This window comes from Dioscorea cayenensis, chromosome 12 (genome assembly GCF_009730915.1).
Source record: "Dioscorea cayenensis subsp. rotundata cultivar TDr96_F1 chromosome 12, TDr96_F1_v2_PseudoChromosome.rev07_lg8_w22 25.fasta, whole genome shotgun sequence".
Classification (NCBI taxonomy): Eukaryota; Viridiplantae; Streptophyta; class Magnoliopsida; order Dioscoreales; family Dioscoreaceae; genus Dioscorea; species Dioscorea cayenensis.
The window spans coordinates 12,567,785-12,582,964 of NC_052482.1; the positions used below are offsets into that span (position 1 = coordinate 12,567,785).

At 36.3% G+C, this 15,180-nt stretch overlaps 1 protein-coding gene across 1 annotated transcript; it reads right to left on the reverse strand.

The window, feature by feature from the left end:
• Positions 1-4,165: 4,165 nt before the first annotated feature.
• On the reverse strand, positions 4,166-4,516 carry LOC120273168 (40S ribosomal protein S5-like). The gene has a single exon (XM_039279810.1). It carries the CDS (start codon positions 4,514-4,516, stop codon positions 4,166-4,168), a length of 351 nt encoding a protein of 116 aa, XP_039135744.1.
• Between the last annotated feature and the right edge of the window lie 10,664 nt (positions 4,517-15,180).

Below are 15,180 nucleotides of genomic sequence, written 5' to 3' on the forward strand. Positions count from 1 at the left end.
TATCTCTTCTGAAAGAATACTTCTTATTCATCCTATCCTTGAAGGAAGGAAGAGGTTTTGACTCATTGTCAACGGCACCTAAGTTAGGTGCCTTAGCTTGTTCTGGCTTATGGGGCTCCGCCATGCTTTTCCCTTTCTCAATATTGAAGGTTGTAGCAGTATACTTAACGCCATCTGTCTTCTTGGATTTGTCTCTATCATTCCTTGAGGGGGTCTGGAAATTGGACAACACCTTCGGGTTGGTCCTTTCCAATTTTTTAGCTTGTGAGATTAAGCCTTGGAATGTAGTGATGCTAGATGTACTTAAGAAAGGCAACATCCAACTATCAATGTTCCCCAGCAATAAACCCATTACCTGCTACTGATTGAGTGGTTGTTCACATTTAATGCTCAAGTTCCTTCACCTCATAAAGTAATCGACCACTTTTTCATCTTTGTTTTGGCGAGTGGCTACGAGGTCAACAATTATGATTTTCTCATTTATGCCCCCAAACCGTACTCGAAAGGCATCTTTCAGCTGATGCCATGTTTGGATTGACTCAGGTTGCAGATTTGCATACCATTCAAATGCTACTCCTGCAAGATTTGCAGAGAACTGTCTGAGGAGGCGTGATGCTTCGCACTTGTATCTCCACAAGCCGTGACAAAATGAGCTAAGTGTTGGTCAGGATTGCCAATCCCAGTAAATTGCTTGAATTTAGGAACATTATATCCCTTGGGGTAGGGCACCAGGTCGTGGTAGCTGGGATAGGGCTTGTCTTTATCTGCCTTTGTCTCAATTCCTTTGGCTTGATTTAATTGAGCAACTACCATTCGCTGTATCTCTTCCTGAGTCATTATAGCTGATTGTTCCTGAACAGGAGCATAAGAGGTTCCCCCATGTTCTGCTGGCCTGAAGGTTTCCTTTGGATGTGGTGTTGGACTTCTCAACATCTGCACATTCTCCATAGGAAACCGTGGGGTTACCCCTTGCTCAACTGGCCTCAGGGATTCTCTCCGCCGTCGGGTTAGACTCCTCGATCTTCCTGGTTATTCAGGTTGATTTTTTATGAGGATTTTAATTTGTTTCTGCATTTGTAACATTGATCCCATCAACATTGCCATGTTGTCATTGAGTCTTTGATATTCAGTATCACGATGTCCCTTTTGAGGAATAAAGACAGGTTCATCCTCTTTATCTTCATTTAGATGCTGTACTTCTTTGTGTTTCATTGGTACATGGAGTGGTGGAAGGCTAGTCGCTATCCCTTGCTCCTTATGTGGCGCCACATGGCTAGAACCTTCTTCTCCATTCAGGGAGTTTGCTGTCCTTCTGCTGGATCTTGTAACAGGCCCCGGTTGTTCTTGTTCGGGTGCAAGATCTGCTCTTGCTTCAGTAACCATCTGACAAGTGTGTACTTCAACATCTGCATCAGACATTTCTTCATCTTTCATTTCCCTCCTCCATTGAAATTTAGACCTGTTAACCTTGGGTTGATTTCTTGTAGGAGCTAAACGGTCAAACACAGTCTTCTGTGCTGTTGAAATCAATTGCTTCTTCTTTTGATAAAATTCTCTTGGTCTTATCTTCTCTGACTGCAGTTTTCTTCATGCTGTGTAAGTCTTGTAGAGATTCTGACCAAATGAGTTCTTGTGATAGGACTTTGGAGGTTGACCAACCTTGTTTTCACTCAGTTGGGGGCACAGGTCTGCAGTGGTTGCGTTCTTCTTCACCAAGTTAAGAGGTTCAAATGAGTTATTGAAGTTACTCATTTGATCATTCTTGTGTCCTTGGAATGACACAAAATCCAACTTTTGTCTTGGAATTTTGACTTTCCTCTGTGTGAGCCTTGAAAACACACTTTTCTTCTTTGGTGTGTCTTCATCAGATGATTGGAAAATTCTGCTTTCCCGTCCTTTTGCTGTACTGGTAAAGGCGGGTTCATCATCATCATCATCATCATCATCAATCATTACCCTTTTGGGGTGAGATAGCCTCTCAAATGCAGATACTCATGGTGCTCTCCTGACAGTAGCATTCTCACCAGTTGTAGGAACAATCACATTGGGGCGACGACTTTTGGATGGAAGCCACGAAGCTGTCAGGTTCTCCTTCGATGGTGTGGGTCTCCTTACGAATTGCACTGACTCAGATATGGTGCCAAAGGTCAGCTCAGCTCCTGCAGCTCCAGTGTTGAAGGTGCAGTTGGGCAATTGAAACTCAGTTCCTTCGCTAAGGAAAATTGTGATTTTCGGGCTTCCAGAGGTGGTTGAGTTTTTGAGTGCCATATGTTTTTTGTTTCCTGCAAAATAAAAAGAAACATTATTAGATATCTTTCATAGGATGTAGGAATAATGCCTTTACTTGTACTTTTGCCTCAAAGATGAGAGGAGGAATGGGTCCCCATCGGGCGTGCCCGAATTTGTCGGATCGAAAATATGCGTCTAGCATCATGAAGAAGACACCGGATGATACATCGAGCACACATATCGTATTTGTTTTATGGGTTCTTCCATTTCTAATAGAGGTAAGCCTCTATTATTAATTACCCCAGATTAGTATCTTGGGAACCTCCGATTAAGAGCAAAAAAATACAAGTAAAAAGCAAGAAAGATTTGCAAATTATAAATCTTGTTATTTTTATTATATAAACATATTTATTACATCACTTATATATATATATATATTGCATTTGCTTGCGCCTTTGCCACTGCGTTGCTGTCAGCGTTGCCATTTTGAGGGCGTATATTTTCATTGCTCGTCTCTCTCTCTTTATTATTTTTGGTTGCTATCTTGAAATGAATAGGCCACCACTGGCTGTGCCTTATCATCGCGTTATATATCTCATCGCCGCCTTGAGATAAATTTAACCACTATTTCGAGACAAGCATCCTGGTTGTTGCTTTGAGATTAGCAGCATGCTATCCTTTCTAGATTTATTTATTTATTTATTTATTTAGATCTATTTCAATCCACACTTATCATAGCGGATTTTTTATTTATTTGAGTATATATATATATATATATATATTTGGGGATAGATATATATACCCATGTGCATGACACTTGGGGCTTTTTCTGAATGTTTCTAATTTCGGTGGGCCATGTGCTTCTTTATATATATATATCTATGTACATATATATATTTTGCATGCTTCTCATTACTTCATTGCACATATGCATGTTTTCTCATTCATTCATTTATTATATATATATTTTTTACTTTTCATCTCATGCATGCTTTCTCATTCTTTTATTATTATTATTTTATTTAATTCCATGCCCTCTTTTTTTTTTTTAATGCACGTATGCATGCCCCTTTTTTTTAATTATACCCATATGCATGCATGACATGCCTCTTAGTCCTCATCATCATCATATTTTTTTTATTTATTATGCCATGTATATCTCTTCATGGTTGGCCCATGTCTTTTATATATTTTTTATTTTATTATTATTTTATTTTATTTTATTTTATTTTTAAACATGTCTCAAGACTATAGCATGCTTTCATCATTTTTTTGCATTTTATATGTATCTTTTTATCCCCACGTCCATAGTCATGCTTCTCTACTTATTATTATTATTATTATTATTATTATTATTATTATGCATGCTTTCTCAAATTTTTTATTTGTTTGCCATGTGCATATGCATTTTTTTTTTTATTTTTTGAAGGGTATCAGATGATGCTGGATCCTATACTTATCAAGATGGCCACCAAAAAATGATGTCCCTGTGATTGGCATGCATGCTTTTTCTTCATTTTTTTTATCACTTGGTGATTTGCACATCTATCTCTTTCATAGTGTGGAACCCCTTTTTTTATTATTATTTGATTTTTGTTTTTTTTTATATATTTGATTTTTTTTGGCACGTGAGGATCCATGCTTCTTACTTTTTCTATCTTTTTTTTATCTCATGCATGTGAACTTGCAAATTTTCTAAAAAAAAAATCACCAACTTCATTTTATTTATTTATTGACTTATAATAGCACCACCAATGATTTTTAAGGATAAAATAATGATTCCCATGCATCCGAAATGGACAAATAACTTATGCTAAATTTAAGGTTTATTAACTCAACACCATGCATTCATAACTAACAAGTTATTGTGCTCTCAAAATGGAACTATTGCTGAACTAAGATCCCAAGCCTAAAGGTCTGCAGTATTATATATCCATCAATGATTTGCCTTGGCAACTTGTTCAATCTCGTCCTTCTTCTTGATTGCATAATTGTTGGAAAAGCCCTTTGCTGCATTGATAAGTTCATCAGCAAGATGTTTAGCAATTGTTTTAATATTCCTAAAAGCACTCTCACGAGCACCAGTAGTTAGAAGATATACTGCCTGGTTCACTCTCCTCAATGGAGAGATATCCACAGCTTGACATCTCACCACACCAACCGAAACCAATTCGAGTTGCATCTTCTCTAGGTTCAATGTTAATAACAACATCAGTTTCTCGCCATTGTTACGACCAATCATCATCAAGGAGTTAGCCAAGCACTCAACAATGGATTGGCCGTCCATCAGTTAGATAATGCCTACATTGGTTTGGCTTTCAAATCGCTTCTTGGCCTCATCTTCAGATAAGTCCTAGTCACGGGAGACAAACTCAGTGGTGCAACCAATGAAGATGCCATCATAATTTCCTTATATTGTTATTTTTCATTATTATTATTATTATTTTTATCATAACGGGCTCTATAATTTGCATGAATCCTGGAGTATTTCTGAAATTTATACATCAAAACAGAAAACTCTCCAAACCTATAACCAGTCCTGAATGCTTAAGAACCAAAGAATTCTCTGGTTGCACCAAACTTTTAGCATATAATAACCCCGATCTTTCAAGTAGTATGGTGATGTAGCAATCTTCCTCAGAATTTGATGTTGTAGGTAGACTACAGGCACACAGTTCAACAACAGGAAAATGTCTAATATGTACTGAATTCAGTAAGGAAGTTCTTCTTCTGGAAATTCAAATTGTCTCCTTCGTCCTCTTTCTTTGGCTTCTTTAGTGATGGCCTTGTGAGACTTACGCTTCTTCTTGACTTAGGCGTTCTCAAAGAACATGCGGTGATGGAACTCTCAGATAATCCCAGCCTTCATTGTCGTACGGCGGAACCTCCACAACAGGACCTCCTTGGGCTCATGCCGATGCGGGAAAGCAGGTCCTCATCGCCGCATCCCTACATCATCAACGGAGATTGAGAAGGTGCGCGTTGGTTGGGAACTCCAATCCTGGTTTAGAGACAAGGTTTGGAGAGGAAAAAAAGATGGTCGGGAGAGGTTCGCGGATGGGAAGAAGGGGAGAAGGCTCTGGAAAGAGATTGCTCGCCGAGACGTCTCTAGTGGTGGGATTGTTGGTAGTGCTGATCTTGAAGGAGTTCTAGGTCTTGTAGCGCTTCAGCAGCAGGCACTGATCATGGTGTTGTATGTGAAAATATTGGGAAATGTGACATCTTGCATCATTTTCTTATAAACATGTCTCATTTCGGAGATCATCCTAAACTTGGCAAGCAAATTCAGCATGATAAAACTTGCAGCATCCATGGTGAGCAGCAACACCACCAAACAAACTACGACAAGTGACGACAGCGGCAATGATAACGGGAAGCTTCAGTTATGGTTGACAACATTATTTCAGCCATTCAACCATGACGGCGGCTTTCTCGACGGGCTGTGGCGGCGAAAAGCGACGAGTATCAGGTGGCAAGCAATCGAGGCAGCGTGTACTGGTCATGGTTGGCGGCATTATCTCAGCCACTCAACCATGACGCCGACTCCTTTAAGAGTTTTTTTTTCTCTAAATTTTTTCTTCTTTCCCAAAATTTTTTTTTTAGCTCTCCTTCTTTTCCACCCTTTTAAAAAAACCCGGCCGTCCTTATCCTCATCTTAACCTCTCGCTACGAATCACAACGAATAAAACCCAACTTTCGAATTTCCAATTTTAATTATTTTTTTTTTATTTTTTTTTATTTAATTTTTCTAATTTAGTTTAATTTAATTTTTTTAAGTTTATTATTATTTTTATTATTATATTTTTTTACTAACTTATTATTATTATTATTTTGTAATTATTATTTTTTATTTTTTTTATTTTTTATTTTTTTATTATTATTTTTTTCTTCTCTTAATTATTATTATTTTTCTCTAAATTTCTTTTTTTTCAAATCCCTCCTCAATTCTTCTCTTATCTTTTTAAAAGAAATTTTTTTTTTAACCCCAAAACCCCCTCATCCTTATCCAAATCCCAACTTCCCATGAGATCACAACGTAGGTAGGATCTGATTTTGATTGTGATTTTTAATTTTTTTTTTAATTAATATTTATTATTATTATTTTTAATTAATTTTTTTATTTTTTATATTTAATATTATTATTATTTTTAAATAATTTCAAATTTCAAATTTTAAATTATTTTTTTTAATTTATTTATTATTCTAATTATTATTATTATTTATTCATTATTGATTGATTTATTTATTTTTTTAATTTTTTCTTATTATTATTCACTTAACTTAATTTGCCTTGGGATGTGTGTTCAAGCGCTTCAAGATTTGTACTTTCTCAAATCGCCTCAAGATCCATTCTCAGGGGCAATCTTGTAAATTTTGCATTCATGCCTCGTGATGTGTTCTCAAGGGCAATTTTGTAATTTGCATTTTGTATTTAACTTGGAATTTGCATTCTAGTCCAAGACAATCAAATAACCAATTAAGATTAAGATTAGGACATTTAAATTTTAATTCTAAATACATCTGCGATTAGGATATATTAGAATTTAAATTAAATTGGAATTTGGTTTCCGTGAGGACATTGAATTTTATTAGGACATGCGTTATATTATTTATATATAAACAAAACGTACTAAGAGATCTTGACATTCACGGGATAGATAGGAGGGTTATAAAAAAAAGATTATTTCAAACCTACAATGAGATCTTAACACTCATGGGTAGATAAAGAGGATTATAAAAAGTCCTTTGAAATTTACAATGTGGTCTTGACAGTCATGTATGTGGATAAGAGAGATGAAATTTATGAAAAAAATCTCTCTGAAACCTACCATGATTTCTTCAAACTCATGGTGGTGGATAGGAGGGATGAAAAATTATGAAAATCACTTTCAAACCTACCATGAAGTCTTGACAGTGATGCGAGTAAAAAGAGTCAAAAAAACTTTTTATGAAAAACTCTATTCAATCTTACTATGAGGTCTCTTGACACTCATTCAAGTAAAAAGACTTGATAAAATTTGTTTATAAAAAACTGTATTAAAGCTCACTATGAGATCTCTTGACATTCATGGAAGTATAAATAGTTAACGAAGTTTTTTTATAAAACTCATTAGAAGCTCACTATGAGGTCTCTTGACATGCGTGAGAATAAAAAGAGTTGATGATAATTTTGAAAATCTCTCTTAAAGCTCACTATGATTCTTCTTGACACTCATATGAGTAAAAAGAGTAGTTGATGATTTTTTTTTATGAAAAAACTCTCTCAAAGGTTATCATGGGGTCTTTTGACAAGTGTGAGTAAAATGATTTGATGAAAGTTTTTATAAAAAACTATCTTAAAGCTCACTATGAGGCCTACTGACATGATAAGTGCTTGAGTGAACATATTTTATGATGTGTTTTACATAAATTGAGCATCACATTTATCAAGTTTTATGGCTCATAACGTATATTTTGTGTTCTTTTATGGAAATAAGGTTGTGAAGGTATGAAGAGAGAAAAAGAAGCAAAGATAAATAATGGAGGCACATTTTGGGATTCTTTTGCACAACACAAGGATCAAGGCACAAGCCGTGCTTGTATACATGAGAGTGTGTGCCAACTTTTGAAGGATTTCAAGTCAATTCATGAGTTAGAAGCGTACAAAGGCAGTCACACACTTATATCTTAGCTTGTGTGAAAATTTCAAGAGTTTTCCTCAAGAAAGAAGTTTTCAGCAAGTTATTGTACTATAATAAGGTACTGTACACGGATTTATGAAAATTCCACACAACCGTGTGGAAATTCCACAAGGGTTGGTGGCCGTGTGATTGACTGTATGAAATCCCAATTCTGAATTACAAAAGGCTATTTTGAATAGCTTTGAAGGATCTTTTTGACTATGTTTTGGTGAGAGGTCGGCTAGAGTTTGGAGGAGGTCTTTGCTCATCAGAGGAGCACTTCTATACCGATCTTCATCAAATCTTTCCGAGGATAGCTATCATGGGAGCCACTGATGACTTCCATTTGGAGGAGTGTGTTATAGGCTTGATGGAGGGATCCTTGGAGAAGAAGGATCCACCCTTGGAAACCATCAACATTAATTAAAAGGGGGTTATTGTCATTGAATGCATTTGTTTTCATTTATATTTTGATTTGACATTGTATTACTCTATGGAGAGCTGAAACCCACTAAGGGGTACTTGGACATGTAAACCCTAGGATTCATTATTTCATTCACTTTTATTGTGTTTAGATTAATTGAGATTTTAATTTGAGTTTCAATCTTGTGTTCTTGATTATTGGTTTCCCCTTAGAGTGACACTAGGATTGAGAACTAAACCTAATCATTTTAGTGACAAGTGACCATCACCGCTAGGATTAGATTTACCAAGATTAAAGAGGGTTAAGAGGGCGAATCAAGAGGTAGTGGAGTGTTACCTTTCTTCTTCAACTTTATTTACCCTACATCCACATTCCAAGAGCTCTTAGCAATCATATGTGGTGTGAGGTGTCGAGAGCATCCTTTCTACCAGGACCTCATATGCGATTAGGGATCTTTTGCATGGACAAAAGGGTTTGATCTACTTCTAGGAATAGGGTTTATCATTTGGGAGCCTTAGAACTCCAAGCAGTCATAAGAAGTGTGAGGTGTTGAGATAGTTCTCTGCTGGGACCTCATATGGGACTAGTCACTGGTTGGCCTAGGTTAGGGATCGGTGTGCTTTTGGATTTCATGACTCAATTAATCTAAATTAGGGAGGCACAATATTAATTTTGCACTTAACTTAGAATTCTACGGGGAGCATTGTCCGGGTACTCCATGATTCTTTTATTGGTTTCTCTCCCTTGCCTATTGCGTGCTTACTTTCTCTTGTGTTTTGATAACAACTTGATCATGTTCCACCCATTAATTTGATTTAGCTAATTAACAAAGTTTTAGTTGTTGCTAATTTTCTATTCCTTGTGGATTCGACTACCTGACCGATTGGGTACATTATATTACTTGAGTAACCTGTGCACTTGAGGACACACGCAAGGGGTGTGTATTGACATTCATGGAAGTAAAAAGTGGTGATGAAAATTTTTATCAAAAAATCTTCTAAACCTCAGTATGAGTCCTCCTAATACTAATTGAAGTAAAAGAAATGGATGAAAATATTTTATGAAAAACTCTCTTGAATCTAATTCTGAACCTTTTTGATACCGATGGGAGTAAAAAGAGTTAATGAAAATAATTTATGAAAAATTCTCATAAAGCTCACTTTTATGTCTCTTGAAACTTATAGGAGTAAAAAGAAATAGTTGATCAAAATTTTTGAATGAAAGTTCTCTTGAGGCTCACTATGACGTTTCCTAACATTCATGGGAGTAAAAAGAATTGATGAAAATATTTATGAAAAACTCTCTTGAAGCTCACAACAAGGTCTCTTGACACTTGTGAGAGTAAATGAATTTGATGAAAAGTTTAATGATAAATCTCTTGAATCTCACTATGAGGTATCTTGACACATATGGGAGTAAAAAAAATTGATGGAAATTTTTTATTGAAAAACTCTCTTCAAGCTCACTATGATGTCGCTCGACACTCATATGAGTAAAAGAGTTGATGAAAATTTTTTATGAAAATTTCTCTTCAACCTCACTCAAAGGTCTATTGAAACTTAGGGGATTAAATAGGTTCGATAAAAATTTTCATTCAAAACGCTCTTGAAGATTGCTTTGAGGTCTAATGACACCCCTGAGAGTAAAAAGAGTTGATATAAATTTCTAATGAAAAACTCTCTTCAAGCTCACTACGAGTTCTCTTGACACTCATGGGAGAGAAAAGAGTTAATGAAAATTTTTATTGAAAACTATATCGTAGCTCAAAACTCTCTTGAAGCTCGCTCTGAAGCCTCTTGACATTCATGGGAGTAAATAGAGTTGATGAAAAGTTTTTATGAAAAAGCTTATTATGAGGTCTTTGGACACTCAAAGGAGTAAAACAAATGATGAAAATGTTTTTATGAAAATCTCTCTTGAAGCTTATAACGTGGTTTCATGTCACTCGTGTGAGTAAAAAGAGTTGGTGAAAATTTTTTATGAAATACTCTCTTGAAGCTCACTATGAGGTCTTTTCACACTCATGGTAGTAAAAAAGAAATAGATTATGAAATTTTTATGAAAAACTCTCTTGAATCTCACTATGAGGTCTATTGACACTCATGGTGATAAAAGGAGTTGATGAAAAGTTTTTATGAAAACACTCTTGAAGCTCACTTTGAGGTCTTTTGACAGTTATGGGAGTAAAAACAATTGATAATTTTTTTTATACAAAAAACTCTCTTAAAGCTTACAATGATGTTTCTTGATACTCATAGGAGTAAGAAAAAAGTTGATGTAAATTTTGTATAAAAAACTCTCTTGAAACCCATAATGAGGTCTTTTGACACTCGTGAGAGTAAAAAGAGTTGATTTTTTTTTTCTCTCTTGGAGGCCCCAAGGATGTCTATTGAAACTTATAGGAGTGAAAAAAATAGTTGATGAAAAATATTTTTATGAAAAACTCTCGTAAAGCTCACTATGAGTTCTCCTGATACTTGTGGAAGTAAAAAGAATTGATGAAAATTTTTATGAAAACCTCTCTTGAAGCTCACTATGAGGTTTCTTGTTACTCATGGGAGTAAAAATAGTTGATGAAAATTTTTATGTAAAACTCTCTTGAAGTTCACTAACAAATTTCCTGCCACTCATGTGATTAAAAAGAGTTGATGAAAATTTTATGAAGAATACTCTTGAAGCTCACTGTGATGTCCCTTGACCCTCATGGGAGTAAAAAAGTTGATGAAATTTTTTATGAAAGGTTACAATTTCATCAAGAAGAGGGACTGCCATGGTTTACTTAAAAGTAGTAGAGGGTACTAAAAGGTTATAATTTAAAGTAGGGGATTAAAAGGACAAATTTGAAAAAATAGATGGTCTATTTGGAGAATTATACCAATTTTATATGAAAAACTGTCTTGAAGCTCACTTTGAAATCTTTTTGACACTCATGGGAGTAACAAGAGTTGATGAAATTTTTTTATAAAAAAACTATATTTTGCTTCATAAACAAACTACAACCATGGAGTTATCAAGCAAACACTCATATTGATGAGGAAATTATGCTAGTGAAAATTTTGCAAATCTAAAGAGATCAAGCCTTAGACAAATGGCAAATAAGTCACAAAAGGAAATAGTTGTTTTTTGTTGACTTCATCATATATTAAAGGAGGAAGGAAGCACTCTTATAGTTGTAGATAATATAAAAAATCTATGTCAACATCAATATAGTTATAATATCTTCAATTGGATACTTGGTTATATCTCATGTGGTGCAAAGATGATTGTCCTCCAATTTGTCTTCACATCTCCATCAAAAACATTGTTGCATTTGGTTGAAAAAGGCTTATTTTCTCAAATGGAGCTAACCTCACTTGAACAAAGGGAAGTTTCAAAGAGAAAACTCTATTAATACTTATTTAAAAATGGGGGCAATTTCTTTTGAAAAAGAAGAAGCAACTCATTCATAGGGGGAAATCGTGAGTCATTTTTTTTTTAACTAAAATGATGGTAATTTTAAAGCCATTGACTCTAAGGATTCATTGGTGGCTATGACTAAGGAAGTCTATAAAAAGGATGTCAAAAGCAACTATCTAAAGAATCAAATTTGTTCCTTATTCCAAGAAGATGTCATAAGGAAGCTTTATAGTTCTCAAATTTACAACACTATTAAGCTGATTTACCTGCCTTATATAGTTATGTACTAACAAGGAAAATCCTAAGGTATCTCAAGGCATTTATTGATGGAACCTTTGCTGATATGAAGTTAAGTAATCATTGTTCAAATGTTCTAAATGGAAAAACATATCATGAAAAAAGAAGATGACAAGTTCCCCTTGCGTATATCCCGCAAGTGCACGGGTTTGTGGAAGTAATAATCCCGGATGAGCGGGTATCGAATCCACAGGGAGTAGGGAATAAAAACACTTAATCCGCTTCTTAGCTATGTGAAAGATCAGTAGTGATAAGTGTGACAATGATTCAATCCTCAAAAGTAAAAATAACAAGTAAGAGAGCACGAGTAAAGGAGGAGGTAAGGCAATCGATAAAGATGGGGTACTCGGATAATGCTCCGCCTAGGACAATCGTTCAAGTGTAAGAACCCTCTATTATGCTTCCTAATCAATGCAATGGTGAGTCATGGAAATCCTTAAATACATAGTCCCAAATCTAAGGTCAACTATGCCTAACTCTATACATGTCCCAGAGGAGAGATTAGATAACCTCTCAACCTCGCACTCGAATAGAGTTGCAATGAGCTCTAGGGATTCCAAGTGATAAATCTCTTCCTAATTATAGACCTAACCCTTTGGTCCAGGTGGAAGGTCCCTAACAACGATTAAGCCCTAGATACTAAGATCACCTCAATGCTTCACTCCGTTGCATATGTAACTAAGCCCTAGCGGAGGGTCATCCCTTAGACCATTCACTGTATTATGGCCGCAAAGAACTCGAGGAATGGAGGTAGAATCTATCACGTTGGAGGGGAAAGGGGACGCTCCTGTACCTCTCGACTCACCCTCTCAACCCTCTCCAACCTAGCTTTGTCTAACGCTCGTGGTGTGTCACTCACTCACAAGGTTACCAACAAGAACTCTCAACCCTAGTGTCACTCTAGGGGAAATGTTCATACAATCAAGTATTCAAGGTTGGAATTCACAACAAACATCAATTAATTGAAAGCATAATAAAGAGATTCAATGAAACAAATACATCCTAGGGTTCACAAATACCCAAGTACCCACTAGGGGTTTAGCTCTCCATGGAGCTAACTACAATCAAAGAAATAGAATGTAAAATCAATGAATCCATAGAGAAACCCCCTCGATAGTCATGGCGATGGTCTTGTGGAAAGTCCTCTACTCGTCATCCAAGGATTCCTTTGTCCGGTATAGGATATGCCTCGACAGAAGCTCCCTACCAACCTTTTTCCAAAGGAATGATGATGTCGGAGCCATAGAACCTCTCCAAAACCCTAGCCAATACCTCTCAAAATCCTAGCCGAAACCCTCTCTCAAGTTGGGGAAAAGATGGAGAAAAGAATGCTGAAATCGGGGCTGAATCAGCTTTAAATAGGGCTGGAATCGGGAATCCACAAGCCCCTGTGGAATTTCCGCACGGGCGTGGGTAATTTCCACACGCCCATGCGGATTCTCTGAAACTGTCATTTTTGGGCGGCTGTGAACAGTAACTGCCAAAAAATACTCCCGAATCCACTTTTCATTGAGGTAACCTAAACGGGCACACGTTTATGCCGTGGATCGCTTTGCTTCTTCAATGACGGATAAGTTGATGGAAATCTTGTTCTATGTGCATAAGTCGGAGTGCTTGAGTGTGACTGCCCTTGTACCGCTCCAAATGGCTGTGCAAACTCAAATACAGGGAGGTTGGCACACACTCTAGCATCTCGCACCCGACTTATATCTTCGTGTTTGAAGTTTAGCAAGATTTCCTCCAAAATCAGTGCATTGTGATCCACATTGGCTTCTTTCTTTCATAATTGGTTTCACAACCCTACCTGCATAAAAGTAACATAAAAACACACATATTAGTGTAAAAACCAGAGAAAAGTAATGCTCAAAATAAGGAAAGAATGCTTCGCATTCATATCGCACAAGCACTTATCAGAAGACAAAGTTAAATTTAAATTCCAAAATCAAGCCAAGATCGAGCCTTTATGAGTGTTAATCGAAATGAGACATCATCAAGATAGTTGATTAATTGATGAAGATAAACCAAAGATGACATCAAATTCACCTATGGTTTGAGGTCCTTAGATACTTATACTATTGAGATCATGATCAAGTGTTTAATAGGTCATATTAAAGAACATGCATTTTGATAAGTGCTTGTGTGTTAAGAATGCGAAGTATTTTTTCCTTGCATTGAGCATTACTTTTATCAAGTTTTAACACTAATACATGTGTATTTGTGTTACTTTGGTGCATGGAGGGTTGTGGAGCCAAATATTTAAGAAAAAAGCTAATGTAGATCGTGAATGTACTATTTGATGAAATCTTGGAAGGAACAAACGCGAAGACACAAGTTGGATTCAAAGATACGTGAATGTGTGCCAACCTCCGTGTATTCATGCAATCACATGGTTTGGAGGGGCATAAAGGCAGTCACATTTGCGTATTCTAACTGTGCAATGATTGCAAGATCTTCACCAATGAGTCTGTTTATTGAAGAAGCGACGTGATCTACGGCATAAATGTGTGCCCATTTATGTTATCTCGATGAAAAATGTGAAATCGGGAGCATTTTGGGGGTACCGTAGCAGGTTACTGTAGCAATTCATTGTAGCAGTTACTGTTCACAGCCTGCAGAAAATAAGGATTCTAGAGAATCCACACGCCTGTGTGGAATTTCCATAGGGGCATGTGAAAATTCTACAGGGGCGTGTGGAACATCCACACGCCAGTGTGGATACCCGATTCCAGCCTATTTAAAGCCGTGATTCAGCCCGATTAAGAAGGCCTTTTTCCCATCTTTTATCTAACTCTTGAGAGTCTTGCGGCTAAGGTTTACAGAGGTATTGGCAAGATTTTTGGAGTGGTTCTACGGCTTCGACACTGTGTTTCTCTTGGAAGATGTGCCCTAAGCTTGACAAGGGGACCTTTGGAGAAGACGGGGGTACTCCACAAGGCCATCGACATGAATATCGAGGCGGTTTTACAATAGATTGCTTGTTTTTACTTTCGATTCTATCATTAATTATATCTTGCTCCAAAGAGAGCTAAACCCCTAGTGGGTACATGGATTTGTGAACCCTAGGATGTATTTGTTTCATTGACCTTTTATTATGTTTTACTTAATTGATGTTATTAATTGAGTTCCAATCTTGAATGCTTGTTAAATGATTTCTCCCTTAGAGTGACACTAGGG